We start from the raw sequence: 18,969 nt of genomic DNA, 5'->3' as shown, positions 1-18,969 counted from the left end.
TATGATTTTTGTTGTTTTTATCTCGACTTCTTTATTGGTTGAAGCTCTGTCAGCTCCCTCTCAACTCCATGGTAACAGACTGAATGACACGCAGGTGTCATAGAGGGAGGAAGCGTTTGTTTAAAATATAGAGGAGTGTTTAATAATGATACAAACCCACGATATGGAGCACCTCAAAGCAGCACATTGGCACAAAGTCAGACAGCGCGGAAGATAAAAACATAAATGAACCAATCAGAATAAATATCTCATGAAATAAATAAACAGGTCATATTTCAGTAATTACTTTGAAACAAATAAATACATATTAAAATGCACATCGGCAGAAATAAATTAATTGACCCCCCCCTCCAAAAAAAAAATTTAAAATAGTACTTAAATACAGAGTTACTACGAAATCAGGTTATTGATTAATCAAATCAAAAGGCACATTTATTAAGATGTAAGAATGGGGCCTTGGGTTGGGATACCATGTAGCCTGTCTCTCTCTCAGTAGTGGGTTGGGATACCATGTAGCCTGTCTGTCTCTCAGTAGTGTGTTGGGATACCATGTAGCCTGTCTCTCTCTCAGTAGTGTGTTGGGATACCATGTAGCCTGTCTCTCTCTCAGTAGTGTGTTGGGATACCATGTAGCCTGTCTCTCTCTCAGTAGTGGGTTGGGATACCATGTAGCCTGTCTCTCTCTCAGTAGTGTGTTGGGATACCATGTAGCCTGTCTCTCTCTCAGTAGTGTGTTGGGATACCATGTAGCCTGTGTCTCTCTCTCAGTAGTGTGTTGGGATACCATGTAGCCTGTCTCTCTCTCAGTAGTGTGTTGGGATACCATGTAGCCTGTCTCTCTCTCAGTAGTGTGTTGGGATACCATGTAGCCTGTCTCTCTCTCAGTAGTGTGTTGGGATACCATGTAGCCTGTCTCTCTCTCAGTAGTGGGTTGGGATACCATGTAGCCTGTCTCTCTCTCAGTAGTTTGTTGGGATACCATGTAGCCTGTCTCTCTCTCAGTAGTGTGTTGGGATACCATGTAGCCTGTCTCTCTCAGTAGTGTTTTGGGATACCATGTAGCCTGTCTCTCTCTCAGTAGTGGGTTGGGATACCATGTAGCCTGTCTCTCTCAGTACTGTGTTGGGATACCATGTAGCCTGTCTCTCTCAGTAGTGTTTTGGGATACCATGTAGCCTGTCTCTCTCTCAGTAGTGTTTTGGGATACCATGTAGCCTGTTTCTCTCTCAGTAGTGGGTTGGGATACCATGTAGCCTGTCTCTCAGTACTGGGTTGGGATACCATGTAGCCTGTCTCTCTCAGTACAGGGTTGGGATACCATGTAGCCTGTCTCTCTCTCAGTAGTGTGTTGGGATACCATGTAGCCTGTCTCTCTCTCTCAGTACTGTGTTGAGATACCATGTAGCCTGTCTCTCTCTCTCTCCAGTACTGTGTTGAGATACCATGTAGCCTGTCTCTCTCTCTCAGTACTGTGTTGAGATACCATGTAGCCTGTCTCTCTCTCTCAGTAGTGTGTTGAGATACGTGTAGCCTGTCTCTCTCTCAGTAGTGTGTTGAGATACCATGTAGCCTGGCTCTCTCTCTCTCAGTACTGTGTTGAGATACCATGGAGCCTGTCTCTCTCTCTCTCCAGTACTGTGTTGAGATACCATGTAGCCTGTCTCTCTCTCTCAGTACTGTGTTGAGATACCATGTAGCCTGGCTCTCTCTCTCTCAGTACTGTGTTGAGATACCATGTAGCCTGTCTCTCTCTCTCAGTACTGTGTTGAGATACCATGTAGCCTGGCTCTCTCTCTCTCAGTAGTGTGTTGAGATACGTGTAGCCTGTCTCTCTCAGTAGTGTTTTGGGATACCATGTAGCCTGTCTCTCTCTCAGTAGTGTGTTGAGATACGTGTAGCCTGTCTCTCTCAGTAGTGTTTTGGGATACCATGTAGCCTGTTTCTCTCTCAGTAGTGGGTTGGGATACCATGTAGCCTGTCTCTCAGTACAGGGTTGGGATACCATGTAGCCTGTCTCTCTCTCAGTAGTGTGTTGAGATACCATGTAGCCTGTCTCTCTCTCTCAGTACTGTGTTGAGGTACCATGTAGCCTGGCTCTCTCAGTACTGTGTTGAGGTACCATGTAGCCTGTCTCTCTCTCCCAGTACTGTGTTGAGATACCATGTAGCCTGTCTCTCTCTCAGTAGTGTGTTGAGATACCGTGTAGCCTGTCTCTCTCTCTCAGTACTCAGCACACACACAGGCTCCCCCTGTGTGTGTGGATCAAACATATCGGTGGTATAAATATACTGTTATGTGTGTGTCTGAGTGTGTGTCAGACTAGTTTGTCATATCAACAGCTAACCTGAATATTGTGTGTGTGTACAGATCAGTTAATGTGTCAGTGATTTGAAGGGATTGACAGTCATTTAAACAACACTTTGGTTGGAGTTGTACTTCTGCCATCTGGGGGCTCTGTGACTGGTCTGGGGAGGACAGGGGTCTGAGCACTACCTGGGCATAGTAACCTGTGTTACACTGATAGACGTCCCCCTCCCATACTGTCGGTACTGGTGTTACACTGATAGACGTCCCCCTCCCATACTGTAGGTACTGGTGTTACACTGATAGACGTCCCCCTCCCATACTGTAGGTACTGGTGTTACACTGATAGACGTCCCCCTCCCATACTGTAGGTACTGGTGTTACACTGATAGACGTCCCCCTCCCATACTGTCGGTACTGGTGTTACACTGATAGACGTCCCCCTCCCATACTGTAGGTACTGGTGTAACAATGATAGACGTCCCCCTCCCATACTGTAGGTACTGGTGTTACACTGATAGACGTCCCCCTCCCATACTGTAGGTACTGGTGTTACACTGATAGACGTCCCCCTCCCATACTGTAGGTACTGGTGTAACAATGATAGACGTCCCCCTCCCATACTGTAGGTACTGGTGTTACACTGATAGACGTCCCCTCCCATACTGTAGGTACTGGTGTTACACTGATAGACGTCCCCCTCCCATACTGTAGGTACTGGTGTAACAATGATAGACGTCCCCCTCCCATACTGTAGGTACTGGTGTTACACTGATAGACGTCCCCCTCCCATACTGTAGGTACTGGTGTTACACTGATAGACGTCCCCCTCCCATACTGTAGGTACTGGTGTAACAATGATAGACGTCCCCCTCCCATACTGTAGGTACTGGTGTTACACTGATAGACGTCCCCCTCCCATACTGTAGGTACTGGTGTTACACTGATAGACGTCCCCCTCCCATACTGTAGGTACTGGTATAACAATGATAGACGTCCCCCTCCCATACTGTAGGTACTGGTGTTACACTGATAGACGTCCCCCTCCCATACTGTAGGTACTGGTGTTACACTGATAGACGTCCCCTCCCATACTGTCGGTACTGGTGTTACACTGATAGACGTCCCCTCCCATACTGTAGGTACTGGTGTAACAATGATAGACGTCCCCCTCCCATACTGTAGGTACTGGTGTTACACTGATAGACGTCCCCCTCCCATACTGTAGGTACTGGTGTTACACTGATAGACGTCCCCCTCCCATACTGTAGGTACTGGTGTAACAATGATAGACGTCCCCCCTCCCATACTGTAGGTACTGGTGTTACACTGATAGACGTCCCCTCCCATACTGTAGGTACTGGTGTTACACTGATAGACGTCCCCCTCCCATACTGTAGGTACTGGTGTAACAATGATAGACGTCCCCCTCCCATACTGTAGGTACTGGTGTTACACTGATAGACGTCCCCCTCCCATACTGTAGGTACTGGTGTTACACTGATAGACGTCCCCCTCCCATACTGTAGGTACTGGTGTAACAATGATAGACGTCCCCTCCCATACTGTAGGTACTGGTGTTACACTGATAGACGTCCCCCTCCCATACTGTAGGTACTGGTGTTACACTGATAGACGTCCCCCTCCCATACTGTAGGTACTGGTATAACAATGATAGACGTCCCCTCCCATACTGTAGGTACTGGTGTTACACTGATAGACGTCCCCCTCCCATACTGTAGGTACTGGTGTTACACTGATAGACGTCCCCCTCCCATACTGTAGGTACTGGTGTTACACTGATAGACGTCCCCCTCCCATATTGTAGGTACTGGTGTTACACTGATAGACGTCCCCCTCCCATACTGTAGGTACTGGTGTTACACTGATAGACGTCACCCTCCTATACTGTACTCAAGTTTCCACTGATTTAGAGGGGTGTCATCAAGAGAAGGTAGGTTCCTCTTCAATCCTCCGTTTCCTGGTAGATGAACACAGAGATTTAAACACTCCATACTCTCAAGCAGACATGTCAGCCTATACATAATCTCTCATGGACAGTTAAACATAACATCCGACACAATGTTTTAGGTATGGGATTTCCGTGTTTAGCCCAATACATGATGTCTGAACCGAGAGCTATCTCCTGTGTTCCACCAACTCAATTTAGTTTCTCTCGTTCGAAACTATATCTACCGCATCACCAGCAGAGATGGATTTTGAGCACTAGAGTGACGGGCTAGTGGAACAGACGGGGCTAGTGGAACAGACGGGGCTAGTGGAACAGACGGGGCTAGTGGAACAGACGGGGCTAGTGGAACAGACTGGGCTAGTGGAACAGACTGGGCTAGTGGAACAGACGGGGCTAGTGGAACAGACGGGGCTAGTGGAACAGACAGGGCTAGTGGAACAGACTGGGCTAGTGGAACAGACTGGGCTAGTGGAACAGACGGGGCTAGCTAGTGGAACAGACGGGGCTAGTGGAACAGACTGGGCTAGTGGAACAGACGGGGCTAGTGGAACAGACGGGGCTAGCTAGTGGAACAGACGGGGCTAGCTAGTGGAACAGACTGGGCTAGTGGAACAGACTGGGCTAGTGGAACAGACGGGGCTAGTGGAACAGACGGGGCTAGCTAGTGGAACAGACGGGGCTAGCTAGTGGAACAGACGGGGCTAGTGGAACAGACTGGGCTAGTGGAACAGACGGGGCTAGCTAGTGGAACAGACGGGGCTAGCTAGTGGAACAGACTGGGCTAGTGGAATAGACGGGGCTAGCTAGTGGAACAGACTGGGCTAGTGGAACAGACGGGGCTAGCTAGTGGAACAGACTGGGCTAGTGGAACAGACGGGGCTAGCTAGTGGAACAGACGGGGCTAGTGGAACAGACGGGGCTAGTGGAACAGACGGGGCTAGCTAGTGGAACAGACGGGGCTAGTGGAACAGACGGGGCTAGTGGAACAGACGGGGCTAGCTAGTGGAACAGACGGGGCTAGTGGAACAGGCCCAACCCCCCCGGGTCATGTGATAGTTGAAAAGTGCCCGGTCTGAACAGTATTAGCAGGCAATCTTCATGTGCATCCCTGATCACAAGCATGTGTAGGGTTAACTACAGCCATCTGTCTGACTCCAGAGCTATGGACAGTCTAACAGTTTATTCAGAGAGATGTTTCACTGTGTTAACTCCCTGTGCCATTAAAACGTGCGTGTGTGTGTGTGTGTCAGACCCACAATACACTGATCCCTTTTACCTCCACGTCACTTCCTCTTATGAGAACTACAGATTGGACTTTTACATGGCTGGGTGAGGGCGGGGTTGGGCCTACAGATTGGACTTTTACATGGCTGGGTGAGGGCGGGGTTGGGCCTACAGATTGGACTTTTACATGGCTGGGGGGGGGGATTGGGCCTACAGATTGGACTTTTACATGGCTGGGTGGGGGGGGGGTTGGGCCTACAGATTGGACTTTTACATGGGGGGGGGGGGGGTTGGGCCTACAGATTGGACTTTTACATGGCTGGGTGGGGGGGGGTTGGGCCTACAGATTGGACTTTTACATGGCTGGGTGGGGTGGGGGGGGTTGGGCCTACAGATTGGACTTTTACATGGCTGGGTGGGGGGGTGGGCCTATTTGTAAGTCGCTCTCCAATTTGTAAGTCGCTCTGGATAAGAGCGTCTGCTAAATGACTTAAATGTAAATGTCTTAAATGCCTACAGATTGGACTTCTACATGGCTGGGTGGGGGGAGGGGTTGGGCCTACAGATTGGCCTTTAACATGGCTGGGTGGGGGGGGGTGGGCCTACAGATTGGACTTTTACATGGGGGGGGGGGGTTGGGCCTACAGATTGGACTATTACATGGCTGGGTGGGGGGGGGTGGGCCTACATGACTATTACATGGCTGGGTGGGGGGGGTTGGGCCTACAGATTGGACTTTTACATGGCTGGGTGGGGGAGGGTTGGGCCTACAGATTGGCCTTTAACATGGCTGGGTGGGGGGGGGGGGGGTGGGCCTACAGATTGGACTTTTACATGGGTGGGGGGGGTTGGGCCTACAGATTGGACTATTACATGGCTGGGTGGGGGGGGGGTTGGGCCTACATGACTATTACATGGCTGGGTGGGGGGGTTGGGCCTACAGATTGGACTTTTACATGGCTGGGTGGGGGGGGGGGTTGGGCCTACAGATTGGACTTTTACATGACTGGGTGAGGGGGGGGGTTAGGCCTACAGATTGGTATTTTACATGGCTGGGTGGGGGGGATACAGATTGGTATTTTACATGGCTGGGTGGGGGGGGGCTACAGATTGGTATTTCCACATGTTGTTACGTAAACAGCCTTATTCTAAAGGTGATTTAATATTTTTCCCCCTCTACATAAAATACCTCATAATGACAAAGCAAAAACAGGATTGTATAAATTTGAGCAAATTCAGAGTCTTTGCTATGAGACTCAATTAAGCTCAGGTGCATTCTGTTTCCATTGATCATCCTTGATGTTCCACAACTTGATTGGGGTCCACCTGTGGTAAATTCAGTTGATTGGACATGATTTGGAAAGGAACACACCTGTCTATATCAGGTACCACCATGTCAGAGCAAAAACCAAGCGATGTGGTCGGAGGAATTGTCTGTAAAGCTCAGAGACAGGACTGAGACGAGGTACAGATCTGGGGAAGGGTACTAAAAAATGTCTGCAGCATTGAAGGTCCCCAAAAACACAAACACAGTTTGGAACCACCAAGACTCTTCCCAGAGCTGGCCGCCTGGCCAAACTGAGCGATCGGGGGAGGTGACCAGAGCTATAGAGTTCCTCTGTGAAGATAGTTGCCTTTCTGGAAGGTTCTCCCATCTCTGCATCACTCCAGCAATCAGGCCTTTATGGTATAGTGACCAGACGGAAGCCACTCCTCAGTAAAAGACACATGACAGCCTGCTTATAGTTTTCCAAAAGGCACCTAAAGACTCTCAGACCATGAGAAACAAGATTTTCTGGTCTGATGAAACCAACATTGAACTCTTTGGCCTGAATGCCAAGCGTCACGTCTGGAGGAAACCTGGCACCATCCCTACGGTGAAGCATGGTGGTGGCAGCATCATGCTGTGGGGATGTTTTTCAGCGGCAGGGAGACTAGACAGGATCGAGGGAACGATGAACGGAAGATCCTTGATGAAAACCAGAGCGGTCAGGACCAGGATCACCTTCCAACAGGACAACAACCCTAAGCACACAGCCAAGACAAAAAGAGTGGCTTCGGGACAAGTCTCAGAATGTCTAGCTAGAGCCCGGACTTGAACCCGATCAAACATCTCTGGGGAGACCTGAAAATAGCTGTGCAGCGACGCTCCCCATCCAACCTGACAGAGCTTGAGAGGATCTGCAGAGAAGAATGGGAGAAACTCCCCAAATACAGGTGTGCCAAGATTGTAGCGTCACACCCAATAAGAGTCAAGGCTGTAATCGCTGACAAAGGTGCTTCAACAAAGTACTGAGTAAAGGGTCTGAATACTTATTTAAATGTCATATTTAATTTTGGTTTTTAATAAATTAGAAAGAAAATCTGTTTTTGCTTTGTCATTGTGGAGTATTGTGTGTAGATTGAAGGGAAAACAATTGAATCCATTTTAGAATAAGACTGTAATGTAACGATGTTGATGAAGTCAAAGGGTCTGAATACTTTCTGAATGTCCTGTTTAACCTCTTCTTCCACGCAGCAATCTGCTATACACATCGTCATATACTGCTCCCTTCTACCACTAACCTCTAGAACCCTAACCCAACACTGTGCTCGTACTTAAATATTGAACTCACCCCCAAGACAACACTAGTGCTGTAATACAGTACACTCTCACCTCACACTCATCCTATCTCTCTCTGTCTCTCTCTGTCTCTCTCTGTCTCTCTGTGTCTCTCTCTCTCTCTGTCTCTCTCTCTCTCTCTCTCTGTGTCTCTCTCTCTGTCTCTCTGTCTCTCTCTCCGTCTCTCTGTGTCTCTCTCTCTCTCTCTCTCTCTCTGTCTCTCTATCTCTCTCTTTGTCTCTGTCTCTGTCTCTCTCTCTCTCTCTCTCTCTGTGTGTGTCTCTCTCTGTCTCTCTCTCTCTGTCTCTCTCTCTCTGTGTGTCTCTCTCTGTCTCTGGGGGGACAACATTCCAGTGTCTGTGACTGATGGGGTCCTGTCGACATGTTTAATCAAATATACCAATCAAAATTCTAATCATATATATATATATATATAACGCCCTTTTGTTTTTGCGTGTTTTCTCCCTAAATTAAAACAAAAACAAAAACTGACAGTTGAAACAGTGTACACACATCATCAGTCTCTTCTCTCCTCCCCAGTCCAGTTTCTGACCTCTGACCCCTGACAGAACAATCAGCAGCCAGTCCTCAGTAACGACGGTAACTCCTCTATGAAGGCTCCTGGTGATTTTCATTCAACCTGGGGTCGTTCCGTGTTCCATGTCCTGTGTTCTGTGTGCAGGGCAGCCACATAGACATCCCCCTCCCATACTGTAGGTACTGGTGTTACACTGATAGACGTCCCCCTCCCATACTGTAGGTACTGGTGTTACACTGATAGACGTCCCCCTCCCATACTGTAGGTACTGGTGTTACACTGATAAACGTCCCCCTCCCATACTGTTGATACTGGTGTTACACTGATAGACGTCCCTCTCCCATACTGTAGGTACTGGTGTTACACTGATAGACGTCCCCCTCCCATACTGTAGGTACTGGTGTTACACTGATAGACGTCCCCCTCCACAGCAGACATGAACCAGTGAGGGAAAGAAGGGTCCAGTTTGAAATGAGAGAGTGGAAGGCTGGTGGGGGGTGTGGGGGGCTAGGTTAAGAGATCTGTCTACCCCCTCAAAGAGAGAGTGGAAGGCTGGTGGGGGGCTAGGTTAAGAGATCTGTCTACCCCCTCAATGAGAGAGTGGAAGGCTGTTGGGGGCCATGGGGGGCTAGGTTAAGAGATCTGTCTACCCCCTCAAAGAGAGAGTGGAAGGCTGGTGGGGGGCTAGGTTAAGAGATCTGTCTACCCCCTCAAAGAGAGCGCATTGCATCGTCCCCCGTGCTCCCTCTCTTTCTATCTCCTCCATTCCATACAGTCTGTTTCTTCACCCCAAAGTCCAACACACATCCAACCCCCTGGGTCTAGCCCCCCTTCCCAACACCCTCCTTCCCCCCTAAGTCGAGCCCAACACCCTCCCTCACACCTGGGTCGAGCCCAACACCCTCCAACCCCCCTGAGTCTAGCCTCCCTCCAACCCCCTCTCCGTCCCCACTGCCCAAACCTTCCAACCCCCCTCGGTCTAGCCCTCCCAACACACTCCAACATCCCTGGGTCTAGCCCCCAAAACACCTCCAACCCCCTGGATCTAGCCCCCTCCAACCCCCTGGGTCTAGCCCCCTCTCCCTCCCCACTGCCCAACCCCCCTGGATCTAGCCCCGTCCAACCCACCCTGGGTCTAGCCCCCTCTACCTCCACACTGCCCAACCCCCCTGGGTCTAGCCCTCCCCAGCCCCCCTGGGTCTAGCCCCCTCTCCCCCCACTGCCCAACCCCCCCCTGGGACTAGCCTCCCCCAGCCTGGCCTCACCGAACGGCCTTGTGCTTCCCCCCACAGCAGCCGCACCTCTCTCCACAGCGCAGGCAAGCTCGCAGGGGCAGGTAGCAGCACATGCAGGGCACAAACAGGGACAGAGCCAGGAGGGCCAGCCAGCGGGCACAGCACAGAGGGTGGGGACGGCCCTCCCCTAAAGAGTCCTCGCAGGAACACGGCTCCCAGAACTCGCCCTCTGAGTCCGACATACAGTGATACAGCAGGCTCTCTGCGCACCACACACAGGTCCACTGGCGCAGGCAGTGTAGGGCGGGGTCGGGGGCGTCCCGGCAGCGGCCCCGCCCATTCTCTGATTGGCTGAACACGGAGCGGCAGTAGACGCAGCGCGACGAACACGACGACCCCGCCGGACACGGACTGTCCTCGTCTGGGGAGATGGCCGGGTCGCCGTCATTACCATCCCCACCTCCCGCTGCTGCCCCTCCTCCACCTCCTCCTCGCTTGCGAGTCCGTGAGCGGGGAGTGGCCAGAGAGGTGTGGATGCAGCAAGGGGAGGGACTTCCCTTCCCGGTCTCTTGGGGCGAGCCGGCGCCCGACGAGCCTCCAGATACAGCATTGGGCATGGACGCCATGCAGGTGGGTGAGGAGGAGGAGGAGAGGCGCTGGGAACCTTTACTGTCCAGAGTGACCGTCACCTCGCAGCCCGCCGTGCCCACCCCTGCCACCTCCTTCTCAAAGCGCACCACACACAGCTCTGTGGACTTGTCCTGTATGCTGCCCCCACTGCCCATCACCACCCCCCCAGTGAGACCTCCCACCATGGTCCTCTGAGCCCCGGCACGCCGGTAGTCCTCGTACCCCCGGGAACCCCAGAGGTCCTTACAGGGGTCCAGGCTGCGCAGGTCTCCCTCCTCGAGTAGAGAGATGGTGGGGGAGAGGGGTGAGGAGGCTGGGGGGCCCTTTGGAGGAGTGGGGGGAGCAGGGGGAGGTGGAGGGGGAGACGGAGGGTTCAACACAGCGGGGACTTGGGAGAGGTGATGCTGCGTAGGCCTGGTGTGGATCTGAAGAGAGGAAGATTATCAGAATAGGAGGAGACTGAACAATTACAGCAATCTGGATCCATTACAGCACCAGTAATGCTCAACACGGTGAGGTGTGTTTACCTGGGCAGAAGTAGTACCAGTAGTGGTGGTGAGGGGTATTCTAGTCTTTACCTGGGTAGTAGTAGTAGTAGTAGTAGTAGTAGTAGTAGTAGTAGTAGTAGTAGTAGTAGTAGTAGTAGTAGTAGTAGTAGTAGTGGTGGTGGTGAGGTGTGTTCTAGTCTTTACCTGGGCAGTAGTAGTAGTAGTAGTAGTAGTAGTAGTAGTAGTAGTAGTAGTAGTAGTAGTAGTAGTGAGGTGTGTTCTTGTCTTTACCTGGGTAGTAGTAGTACTAGTAGTAGTAGTAGTAGTAGTGGTGGTGAGGTATGTTCTAGTCTTTACCTGAGTAGTAGTAGTAGTAGTAGTAGTAGTAGTAGTTGTAGTAGTAGTAGTAGTAGTAGTAGTAGCAGTAGTGGTGGTGAGGTGTGTTCTCGTCTTCAACTGGGCAGTAGTAGTAGTGGTAGTAGTGGTAGTAGTGAGGTGTGTTCTAGGCTTTACCTGGGTAGTAGTAGTAGTAGTAGTAGTAGTAGTGGTGGTGAGGTATGTTCTAGTCTTTACCTGAGTAGTAGTAGTAGTAGTAGTAGTAGTAGTAGTGGTGAGGTGTGTTCTAGGCTTTACCTGGGTAGTAGTAGTAGTAGTAGTGGTAGTAGTAGTGGTAGTGGTGGTGAGGTGTGTTCCAGTCTTTACCTGGGTAGTAGTAGTAGTAGTAGAAGTGGTAGTAGTAGTAGTAGTGGTGGTGAGGTGTGTTCTAGTCTTTAACTGGGCAGTAGTAGTAGTAGTAGTAGTAGTAGTGGTGAGGTGTGTTCTAGTCTTTACCTGGGTAGTAGTAGTAGTAGTAGTAGTAGTGGTAGTAGTAGTGGTGGTGAGTGTGTTCCAGTCTTTACATGGGCAGTAGTAGTAGTAGTGGAAGTAGTAGTATTAGTGGTGGTGAGGTGTGGTCTAGTCTTTACATGGGCAGTAGTAGTAGTAGTAGTAGTAGTAGTGGTGGTGGTGATGTATGTTCTAGTCTCTACCTGGGTAGTAGTAGTAGTAGTAATAGTAGTAGTAGTAGTAGTAGTAGTAGTGGTGGTGAGGTATGTTCTAGTCTTTACCTGGGTAGTAGTAGTAGTAGTAGTGGTGGTGAGTTGTGGTCTAGTCTTTACCTGGGCAGTAGTAGTAGTAGTAGTAGTAGTAGTAGTAGTAGTAGTAGTAGTAGTAGTAGTGGTGGTGAGGTATGTTCTAGTCTTTACCTGGGTAGTAGTAGTAGTAGTAGTAGTAGTAGTAGTAGTAGTAGTAGTGGTGAGTTGTGGTCTAGTCTTTACCTGGGCAGTAGTAGTAGTAGTAGTAGTAGTAGTAGTAGTAGTAGTAGTAGTAGTAGTAGTAGTGGTGGTGGTGGTGAGGTGTAGTCTTTACCTGGGTAGTAGTAGTAGTAGTAGTAGTAGTAGTAGTAGTAGTAGTAGTGGTGGTGAGGTGTGTTCTAGTCTTTACCTGGGTAGTAGTAGTAGTAGTAGTAGTAGTAGTAGTAGTAGTAGTAGTAGTAGTATTAGTGGTGGTGAGTTGTGGTCTAGTCTTTACCTGGGCAGTAGTAGTAGTAGTAGTAGTAGTAGTAGTAGTAGTAGTGGTGTGGTGTGTTCTAGTCTTTACCTGGGCAGTAGTAGTAGTAGTAGTAGTAGTAGTTGTGGTGGTAGTAGTAGTAGTAGTAGTAGTAGTGGTGAGGTGTGTTCCAGTCTTTACCTGGGCAGTAGTAGTAGTAGTAGTAGTAGTAGTAGTAGTGGTGAGGTGTGTTCTAGTCTTTACCTGGGTAGTAGTAGTAGTAGTAGTTGTGTTCTAATCTTTACCTGGGCAGTAGCAGTAGTAGTAGTAGTAGTAGTAGTGTCTTGTGTTCTAATCTTTACCTGGGCAGTAGCAGTAGTAGTAGTAGTAGTAGTAGTAGTAGTAGTAGTAGTAGTAGTAGTAGTAGTAGTGGTGAGGTGTGTTCTAGTCTTTACCTGGGCAGTAGTGGTAGTAGTAGTAGTAGTAGTAGTAGTAGTAGTAGTAGTGGTGAGGTGTGTTCTAGTCTTTACCTGGGCAGTAGTAGTAGTAGTAGTAGTAGTAGTAGTAGTAGTAGTAGTAGTAGTGGTGAGGTGTGTTCTAGTCTTTACCTGGGCAGTAGTGGTAGTAGTAGTAGTAGTAATAGTAGTAGTAGTAGTGGTGGTGAGGTGTGTTCTAGTCTTTACCTGGGCAGTAGTAGTAGTAGTAGTAGTAGTAGTAGTAGTAGTAGTGGTGAGGTGTGTTCTAGTCTTTACCTGGGCAGTAGTGGTAGTAGTAGTAGTAGTAATAGTAGTAGTAGTAGTGGTGGTGAGGTGTGTTCTAGTCTTTACCTGGGCAGTAGTAGTAGTAGTAGTAGTAGTAGTAGTAGTAGGTGAGGTGTGTTCTAGTCTTTACCTGGGCAGTAGTAGTAGTAGTAGTAGTAGTAGTAGTAGTAGTAGTGTGGTGAGGTGTGTTCTAGTCTTTACCTGGGTAGTAGTAGTAGTAGTAGTAGTAGTAGTAGTAGTAGTAGTAGTAGTGGTGAGTTGTGGTCTAGTCTTTACCTGGGCAGTAGTAGTAGTAGTAGTAGTAGTAGTAGTAGTAGTAGTAGTAGTAGTAGTAGTAGTAGTAGTAGTGGTGGTGGTGGTGAGGTGTAGTCTTTACCTGGGTAGTAGTAGTAGTAGTAGTAGTAGTAGTAGTAGTAGTAGTGGTCGTGAGGTGTGTTCTAGTCTTTACCTGGGTAGTAGTAGTAGTAGTAGTAGTAGTAGTAGTAGTAGTAGTAGTATTAGTGGTGGTGAGTTGTGGTCTAGTCTTTACCTGGGCAGTAGTAGTAGTAGTAGTAGTAGTAGTAGTAGTAGTAGTAGTGGTGTGGTGTGTTCTAGTCTTTACCTGGGCAGTAGTAGTAGTAGTAGTAGTTGTGGTGGTAGTAGTAGTAGTAGTGGTGAGGTGTGTTCTAGTCTTTACCTGGGCAGTAGTAGTAGTAGTAGTAGTAGTAGTAGTAGTGGTGAGGTGTGTTCTAGTCTTTACCTGGGTAGTAGTAGTAGTAGTAGTTGTGTTCTAATCTTTACCTGGGCAGTAGCAGTAGTAGTAGTAGTAGTAGTAGTGTCTTGTGTTCTAATCTTTACCTGGGCAGTAGCAGTAGTAGTAGTAGTAGTAGTAGTAGTAGTAGTGGTGAGGTGTGTTCTAGTCTTTACCTGGGCAGTAGTGGTAGTAGTAGTAGTAGTAGTAGTAGTAGTAGTAGTAGTAGTGGTGAGGTGTGTTCTAGTCTTTACCTGGGCAGTAGTAGTAGTAGTAGTAGTAGTAGTAGTAGTAGTAGTAGTAGTAGTAGTAGTAGTAGTGGTGGTGAGGTGTGTTCTAGTCTTTACCTGGGTAGTAGTAGTAGTAGTGGTGAGGTGTGTTCTAGTCTTTACCTGGGCAGTAGTGGTAGTAGTAGTAGTAGTAATAGTAGTAGTAGTAGTGGTGGTGAGGTGTGTTCTAGTCTTTACCTGGGCAGTAGTAGTAGTAGTAGTAGTAGTAGTAGTAGTAGTAGTAGTGGTGAGGTGTGTTCTAGTCTTTACCTGGGCAGTAGTGGTAGTAGTAGTAGTAGTAGTAGTAGTAGTAGTAGTAGTAGTAGTAGTGGTGAGGTGTGTTCTAGTCTTTACCTGGGTAGTAGTAGTAGTAGTAGTATTAGTAGTAGTAGTAGTAGTAGTAGTAGTGGTGGTGAGTTGTGTTCCAGTCTTTACCTGGGTAGTAGTAGTAGTTGTAGTAGTAGTGGTGGTGGTGGTGAGGTGTGTTCCAGTCTTTACCTGGGTAGTAGTAGTAGTAGTAGTAATAGTGGTGGTGGTTATGTGTGTTCTAGTCTTTACCTGGGCAGTAGTAGTAGTAGTAGGAGTAGTAGTAGTGGTGAGGTGTGTTCCAGTCTTTACCTGGGTAGTAGTGGTAGTAGTGGTAGTAGTAGTAGTAGTAGTGGTGGTGGTGAGGTGTGTTCCAGTCTTTACCTGGGTAGTAGTAGTAGTAGTAGTGGTGAGGTGTGTTCTAGTCTTTACCTGGGTAGTAGTAGTAGTAGTAGTGGTAGTAGAAGTAGTAGTGGTGGTGAGGTATGTTCTAGTCTTTACCTGGGTTGTAGTAGTAGTAGTAGTAGTAGTAGTAGTGGTGGTGAGGTGTGTTCTAGTCTTTACCTGGGTAGTAGTAGTAGTAGTAGTAGTGAGGTGTGTTCTCGTCTTTACCTGGGCAGTAGTAGTAGTAGTAGTAGTAGTAGTAGTGGTGGTGAGGTATGTTCTAGTCTTTACCTGGGTAGTAGTAGTAGTAGTAGTAGTGAGGTGTGTTCTCGTCTTTACCTGGGCAGTAGTAGTAGTAGTAGTAGTAGTAGTAGTAGTGGTGGTGAGGTATGTTCTAGTCTTTACCTGGGTAGTAGTAGTAGTAGTAGTAGTAGTAGTAGTAGTAGTAGTAGTAGTGGTGAGTTGTGGTCTAGTCTTTACCTGGGCAGTAGTAGTAGTAGTAGTAGTAGTAGTAGTAGTAGTAGTAGTGGTGGTGGTGGTGAGTTGTGTTCTAGTCTTTACCTGGGTAGTAGTAGTAGTAGTAGTAGTAGTAGTAGTAGTGGTCGTGAGGTGTGTTCTAGTCTTTACCTGGGTAGTAGTAGTAGTAGTAGTAGTAGTAGTAGTAGTGGTGAGGTGTGTTCCAGTCTTTACCTGGGCAGTAGTAGTAGTAGTAGTAGTAGTAGTAGTAGTGGTGGTGGTGGTGAGTTGTGGTCTAGTCTTTACCTGGGCAGTAGTAGTAGTAGTAGTAGTAGTAGTAGTAGTAGTGGTGTGGTGTGTTCTAGTCTTTACCTGGGCAGTAGTAGTAGTAGTAGTAGTAGTAGTAGTTGTGGTGGTAGTAGTAGTAGTAGTAGTAGTGGTGAGGTGTGTTCCAGTCTTTACCTGGGCAGTAGTAGTAGTAGTAGTAGTAGTAGTAGTAGTGGTGAGGTGTGTTCTAGTCTTTACCTGGGAAGTAGTAGTAGTAGTAGTAGTAGTTGTGTTCTAATCTTTACCTGGGCAGTAGCAGTAGTAGTAGTAGTAGTAGTAGTAGTAGTAGTAGTGGTGAGGTGTGTTCTAGTCTTTACCTGGGCAGTAGTGGTAGTAGTAGTAGTAGAAGTAGTAGTAGTAGTAGTAGTAGTAGTGGTGAGGTGTGTTCTAGTCTTTACCTGGGCAGTAGTAGTAGTAGTAGTAGTAGTAGTAGTAGTAGTAGTAGTAGTAGTAGTTGTGGTGAGGTGTGTTCTAGTCTTTACCTGGGCAGTAGTGGAAGTAGTAGTAGTAGTAATAGTAGTAGTAGTAGTGGTGGTGAGGTGTGTTCTAGTCTTTACCTGGGCAGTAGTAGTAGTAGTAGTAGTAGTAGTAGTAGTAGTAGTGGTGAGGTGTGTTCTAGTCTTTACCTGGGCAGTAGTGGTAGTAGTAGTAGTAGTAGTAGTAGTAGTAGTGGTGAGGTGTGTTCTAGTCTTTACCTGGGTAGTAGTAGTAGTATTAGTAGTAGTAGTAGTAGTAGTAGTGGTGAGTTGTGTTCCAGTCTTTACCTGGGTAGTAGTAGTAGTTGTAGTAGTAGTGGTGGTGGTGGTTAGGTGTGTTCCAGTCTTTACCTGGGCAGTAGTAGTAGTAGTAGTAGTAGTAGTAGGAGTAGTAGTAGTAGTGGTGGTGGTGAGGTGTGTTCCAGTCTTTACCTGGGTAGTAGTGGTAGTAGTGGTAGTAGTAGTAGTAGTAGTGGTGGTGGTGAGGTGTGTTCCAGTCTTTACCTGGGTAGTAGTAGTAGTAGTAGTGGTGAGGTGTGTTCTAGTCTTTACCTGGGCAGTAGTAGTAGTAGTAGTGGTAGTAGTAGTAGTAGTGGTGGTGAGGTATGTTCTAGTCTTTACCTGGGTTGTAGTAGTAGTAGTAGTAGTAGTAGTAGTGGTGGTGAGGTGTGTTCTCGTCTTTACCTGGGCAGTAGTAGTAGTAGCAGTAGTAGTAGTAGTAGTAGTAGTGAGGTGTGTTCTCGTCTTTACCTGGGCAGTAGTAGTAGTAGTACTAGTAGTAGTAGTAGTAGTAGAAGTGGTGGTGAGGTGTGTTCTCGTCTTTACCTGGGCAGTAGTAGTAGTAGTAGTAGTAGTAGTAGTAGTGAGGTGTGTTCTTGTCTTTACCTGGGTAGTAGTAGTACTAGTAGTAGTAGTAGTAGTAGTAGTGGTGGTGAGGTATGTTCTAGTCTTTACCTGAGTAGTAGTAGTAGTAGTAGTAGTAGTAGTGGTGGTGGTGAGGTGTGTTCTCGTCTTCAACTGGGCAGTAGTAGTAGTAGTAGTGGTAGTAGTAGTAGTGGTGGTGAGGTATGTTCTAGTCTTTACCTGAGTAGTAGTAGTACTAGTAGTAGTAGTAGTAGTAATAATAGTGGTGAGGTATGTTCTAGTCTTTACCTGAGTAGTAGTAGTAGTAGTAGTAGTAGTAGTAGTAGTAGTAGTAGTAGTAGTAGTGGTGGTGAGGTGTGTTCTAGTCTTTACCTGGGTAGTAGTAGTAGTGGTGGAGGTGGTGAGCTGTGTTCAAGTCTTTACCTGGGCAGTAGTAGTAGTAGTAGTAGTAGCAGTAGTGGTGGTGAGGTGTGTTCTAGTCTTTACCTGGGCAGTAGTAGTAGTAGTAGTAGTAGTAGTAGTAGTGGTGAGGTGTGTTCTAGGCTTTACCTGGGTAGTAGTAGTAGTAGTGGTAGTAGTAGTAGTAGTGGTGGTGAGGTGTGTTCTAGTCTCTACCTGGGCAGTAGTAGTAGTAGTAGTAGTGGTAGTAGTATTAGTGGTGGTGAGGTGTGGTCTAGTCTTTACATGGGCAGTAGTAGTAGTAGTAGTAGTAGTGGTGGTGGTGAGGTATGTTCTAGTCTCTACCTGGGTAGTAGTAGTAGTAGTAGTAGTAGTAGTGGTCGTGAGGTGTGTTCTAGACTTTACCTGGGCAGTAGTAGTAGTATTAGTGGTGGTGAGTTGTGGTCTAGTCTTTACCTGGGCAGTAGTAGTAGTAGTAGTAGTAGTAGTGGTGAGGTATGTTCTAGTCTTTAGCTGGGTAGTAGTAGTAGTAGTAGTATTAGTAGTAGTATTAGTGGTGGTGAGTTGTGGTCTAGTCTTTACCTGGGCAGTAGTAGTAGTAGTAGTAGTAGTAGTAGTAGTAGTAGTAGTAGTAGTAGTAGTAGTAGTAGTAGTGGTGGTGGTGAGGTGTGTTCTAGTCTTTACCTGAGTAGTAGTAGTAGTAGTAGTAGTAGTAGTAGTAGTAGTAGTTGTAGTAGCAGTAGTGGTGGTGAGGTGTGTTCTCGTCTTCAACTGGGCAGTAGTAGTAGTGGTAGTAGTGGTAGTAGTGAGGTGTGTTCTTGTCTTTACCTGGGTAGTAGTAGTAGTAGTAGTAGTAGTAGTAGTAGTAGTAGTAGTAGTAGTAGTGGTGGTGAGGTATGTTCTAGTCTTTACCTGAGTAGTAGTAGTAGTAGTAGTAGTAGTGGTGAGGTGTGTTCTAGGCTTTACCTGGGTAGTAGTAGTAGTAGTAGTGGTAGTAGTAGTAGTAGTGGTGGTGAGGTGTGTTCTAGTCTCTACCTGGGCAGTAGTAGTAGTAGTAGTAGTGGTGAGGTGTGTTCTAGTCTTTACCTGGGCAGTAGTAGTAGTAGTAGTAGTAGTAGTAGTGGTGAGGTGTGTTCTAGGCTTTACCTGGGTAGTAGTAGTAGTAGTAGTAGTAGTAGTAGTAGTAATAGTGGTGGTGGTTAGGTGTGTTCTAGTCTTTACCTGGGCAGTAGTAGTAGTAGTAGTGGTGGTAGTAGTAGTAGTAGTAGTGGTGGTGAGGTGTGTTCTAGTCTTTACCTGGGTAGTAGTAGTAGTATTAGTGGTGGTGAGGTGTGTTCTAGTCTTTACCTGGGCAGTTGTAGTAGTAGTAGTGGTGGTAGTAGTAGTGGTGTGGTGTGTTCTAGTCTTTACCTGGGCAGTAGTAGTAGTAGTAGTAGTAGTAGTTGTGGTAGCAGTAATAGTAGTAGTGGTGTGGTGT

General features: G+C 47.6%; 1 protein-coding gene across 1 annotated transcript in view; it reads right to left on the bottom strand.

Moving 5' to 3' along the window:
- Positions 1 to 9,901: 9,901 nt before the first annotated feature.
- Positions 9,902 to 18,969, bottom strand: part of spred3 (sprouty related EVH1 domain containing 3) — a 58,595-nt gene continuing 49,527 nt past the window's right edge. The window contains exon 5 of the mRNA XM_064975381.1: positions 9,902 to 10,930. Within this exon, the coding sequence (XP_064831453.1) occupies positions 9,902 to 10,930 (1,029 nt within the window). The remainder of the gene's footprint in view (positions 10,931 to 18,969) is intronic.

The sequence above is a fragment of the Oncorhynchus masou genome, chromosome 9 (assembly GCF_036934945.1).
Source record: "Oncorhynchus masou masou isolate Uvic2021 chromosome 9, UVic_Omas_1.1, whole genome shotgun sequence".
NCBI lineage: Eukaryota > Metazoa > Chordata > Actinopteri > Salmoniformes > Salmonidae > Oncorhynchus > Oncorhynchus masou.
The sequence above is the reverse complement of the archived record's forward strand: the minus strand, read 5'-3'. Positions and strand labels throughout refer to the sequence as shown.